This window comes from Hakea prostrata, chromosome 3 (genome assembly GCF_041222555.1).
Source record: "Hakea prostrata isolate BN-2017 chromosome 3, UWA_Hpros_2, whole genome shotgun sequence".
In the NCBI taxonomy this organism is placed as follows: domain Eukaryota; kingdom Viridiplantae; phylum Streptophyta; class Magnoliopsida; order Proteales; family Proteaceae; genus Hakea; species Hakea prostrata.
This window is the reverse complement of record NC_142602.1, coordinates 53,297,911-53,301,704: the sequence shown is the minus strand read 5'-3', so window position 1 is coordinate 53,301,704 and position 3,794 is coordinate 53,297,911. Positions and strand designations below refer to the sequence as shown.

Sequence of the window (3,794 nt, the reverse complement as noted above, 5' to 3'; positions counted from 1 at the left end):
TTAACTAAAAATGACTTAGTTCAAAAAATAAAAATTATCTTAAAAATAATATAAAAGGTGAACTCATAGTCTAAAATGATCAAAATGACAGGAAGGTCAAAGTCAAGACTTATAGTTATATCAATGTTAATGTGAAGATTAGGGTAAAAATCTAATAAATGATTAGGGTCAAATTAACATTAAGACTAAAGCCAAAATTAGGGTCAGGATCGGGCCAAAATCAGGTGGATGCTTACTACATTGGTAATGAAGATATAATTTATTTTTATTAATTTTTTACAAAACATGATCATGTTTTTTAAAATTTGACACGTGTCAAATATTCACCCATGTGGATTATAATTAATTCCTCTCCATATAGGTGGGACTCAAATTATGGCCAAAATCATGGGCCTAAATCAAGGCCAATATCAGGGCCAATATCAGGGCCAAGATCAGGATCAGAGGGCCAAAATTAAGGCCAAGATCAGAGTCAAAATCAAGGCTAAAATCAGGGTCAAAATCAAGGCTAAAATCAGGGTCAAAATCAAGGCTAGAATCAGAGCCAAGATCAGGGCCAAAATCAGGGACAGGCCGAGATGGGCTAGGCGGGCCAGAGAGTAATCTCAAACCCGCCCTTGGCCCTAGTTCAGGGCTTGAATATTTTGGCCCTAACCCACCCTTAGGGCCAAGATCTTTAGCCTAAGCCCTATTCGGGCTCAGGGCGGGCTTAGGACAAGTCAGGGCTGCCGAGCCAAATTTGCACCCCTAGTCGAGATACTTTTTGTCTGGTGGGTGTAAATAAACCTATGACATGGTGGTATATTGATGCTCATTTGATGTGTTTCTTTGAGTGATGCTGCCATTCTGGCATTCTGGAAAGTTTCTAGTTTGAGGCTCATGAGTTTAGGTATATTTTCAATCGCACAACCTATTTATCAGTATGATTTGTGGACGTTGGTGTTTGAGACACAAGTTGTCCATGTATCTGGGATAAATAGTAGACAGATCAAAATGTATATATTTTGGATATACATGTGTGTCTGAGACACACTGTGATGGAGAGATTGATATTTACCTTTTTGCAAGTGGGAGATATTGGAAATTTTATTTATGCCCAAAGACAACTATGAAATTGCATAATTGGACAGTTATAATATATAAAGATATATTGAAAAGCATCATCCCACTCTCACAAGTGAGATTAGATATGTTGGACTCTCTCTCTCTCACTCCAAAAAACGCAAGAAGAAACCGAAGGAAAGAGACACATATTTGACTCCTCTTCTTGATCTTGTTTGATCTCATATTTTTTACCATTCATCCAAAAATGTATTTTGGGTTGTAAACTGTATTCTCTTTTCATGAGACTGAGGATTTACCAGTGACGAATTGTGTGAAAAAACGACTACGTAAATACTTTCTTTTTCTTCTGCTGCATTTTCTATTTGGGATTAGAAAATATAGGTAAGACTCAATCCTCTCCTTATGTAGAACAATAAATGAATATTACAGCTGTCCATTTAGATAGAACCAACAATAAAAATATAGAAATAGAACCTAAGGAATTGCTCAATTTTCAAAGACCAATACCATAGTATAAGATCGAATATGAATCTCTTCGGGCCAGGGGTGTAAAACCTGCCCTAAGACGTAGTCAAGGTGTACTTTACCTGGACCAAACCAACCTCAATTCCCATTAAAAAAGAAAAAAGAAAGCAGAAAAAAATCTAGTAGCAGAAGAACTCAAACCCTGCCGTATATTTAACGCTAAAATCACTGTATCACTCAATCACTCAAGACACACCAATATAATTTAACACTCCCAAGAATCTTTGAACTCTCAAAAGATTTTTACAAAGAATGAGATGGTGCAATTGCATCCCTTTGCCAGAAGAGATTCAAGGGAAAGAAAACTTGCAGATGAAGTAAGATATTGAAATAGAAGAAAAAGGGAAGAGTTTAATTAGATAAATGTCTGAACAAAGATAGAGAGCTTAAACCCAGACATTAAAGCCGACATCGCTACAGCCATGAAGGCCAAGATACCCATACTTACTGATGCAGCTGCTGGGTCTGCTAATACGTTATCTCTCTGTTTTCTCGCCCGATCCGTCAATGGAACGGCCGATGATGTTGCTGACAGTAACAAGTACGCAATTATCTGCAATTATTTTTTTTCTAATTTAGTTTTCAATCTTCTTCTCTTCCTGAAGTGGGAAAAAAATTCAACAGAAGAAAGCCAAAGATTAGAACTTGAAAGCTCACCTGATCACCAAAAAAGTCCAGCAAGTTCAAACCCAGTTGCGAAAACAAGTACCCTCCAGTAGAGAATCCGTGAATTTGATGCAAAATCTGAGCTGCGTTGTAAACAGTGGAAAGAACTCCTATTGCTAACAAATACCTGAATCAGAAAAGATCACCACCAAGAACGGAGGATTAATTAAAGAAATCCTAAGATACTCACGAGTTAAATCCAATCAAAATCAATTTTTTCTCAAAGATGGAATCAAATGATTACCTATACTGTTCATAATGACTGAAGTTATTATCATAGATGTTGCCCGGAACTCTGTGATTGTTTGTAGCCATGATTACAAAAGAAACGAAAGAGAAGAGCAAACATATCGTTCTTAGAATCATCTGACCCTTTTTCAGTAAAACTTCTCTTCCCTGATGGATCGGCTTGAACGATGTTATCTGATTCTCGATGTCGGGTGGCGCTGTTGGAGGCTTAATCGGTGAGCGATCTTGGGATTTCTCCATTTCTTTGGTGGGATTCATTGATGTGGGTTTGCTTTTCTCTTCCTTTCAGCGGCGGACATTTGGGGAACACAGCAAGGGAAAGAAAAATGAAAACAAAAACTTAAAGAAGGAGACGAAAAAGAAGGTTTGTAGAAATTTCCTGACAACAAAAATCCATTTTTTGGGGATTTCTGTAATATAAACAAAACATAAAAGAAACCATTCGGCGAGATCCCACGCAGTCGGGTGGAATGGGATCCTTTTAATTTTTCTTTTCAAATTCGTGTGTCTTGTCACAGCAATAGATTGCTGTATGATTGCGGGGCCTCTGCACCAGCGTGGAGATGCTAAAGCCATTCATAACATTTTCTTTTCGTTTTTTGGGTAAATGAATTAATGAAGAAGTACCATTACAGAGATCTTGCTTCAATGGTGCTTTTGACGTAGTGATGTTTGTGATGCTCACTATTGGATGCACGACATGTTTGGGTTTGATTTTCAGCGATCGAAACAAGTTTTTCGGCAACAAATTTGAGAGGGTGGTGGTCGCCAGTGGGGAGGGTGTGGTGGGGTTTCTGACAAGATGTAGGAAGAAGAGGTTGTGTGTACGACGACTCTCTTGATGGCATATGTAATATCCACTTCCCCCCATATATAAGGGTCTTTGTAATTTGAAAGAAAAAAAAATGAAAAAGAAAACAACAACTAATGAAGAAACCACTAACATGAGAAGTCTCATAATTAATAGATTCTTGAGTGTTTTGCAGGGCGCCCACTAAGAGGGCCTATAATTCCTGGCTACCCATTTAAGTGGATTAAATTGCAAGGCACCCACCTTAATCAAGTTGAAAAATTACAAGTTACCCACCCTAAATGGTCAAAGCTTTGACCATTAAATTTGTTTGTCAAACGATTCATATACCTTTTAAGTTTTCCTTTCACCCACCTACGGAGCAAAATGGGAAGAAAACTTAAATGATGGTAGTTTGGTCTTTTTACTCTTAAAGGATTTATGAGTCATTTGACCAATAAATATAATGGTCAAAGCTTTCACTGATAAGGGTGGGTAA

The 3,794-nt window shown here is 37.6% G+C and overlaps 1 protein-coding gene across 1 annotated transcript; it reads right to left on the bottom strand.

The window, feature by feature from the left end:
* Positions 1 to 767: 767 nt before the first annotated feature.
* LOC149022473 (CASP-like protein 4B1) lies at positions 768 to 2,978 on the bottom strand. The gene is made up of 3 exons (XM_089147290.1): positions 2,501 to 2,978; positions 2,248 to 2,383; positions 768 to 2,143 (listed from the first exon to the last, which is right to left on the bottom strand). The coding sequence occupies exons 1-3, from the start codon at positions 2,761 to 2,763 to the stop codon at positions 1,946 to 1,948; spliced, it is 597 nt and encodes a 198-aa protein (XP_089003416.1). The 5' UTR covers positions 2,764 to 2,978; the 3' UTR covers positions 768 to 1,945.
* Between the last annotated feature and the right edge of the window lie 816 nt (positions 2,979 to 3,794).

Bases quoted from the DNA above. Each gene is read 5' to 3' on its own strand.
- LOC149022473 (XM_089147290.1), bottom strand. From the start codon at position 2,763: ATGAATCCCACCAAAGAAATGGAGAAATCCCAAGATCGCTCACCGATT. The intron at 2,384-2,500 runs GTAATCATTTGA...TTTCTGATTCAG, and splicing joins AGTCATTATGAACAGTATAG to GTATTTGTTAGCAATAGGAG. The intron at 2,144-2,247 runs GTGAGCTTTCAA...AAATAATTGCAG, and splicing joins TGGACTTTTTTGGTGATCAG to ATAATTGCGTACTTGTTACT.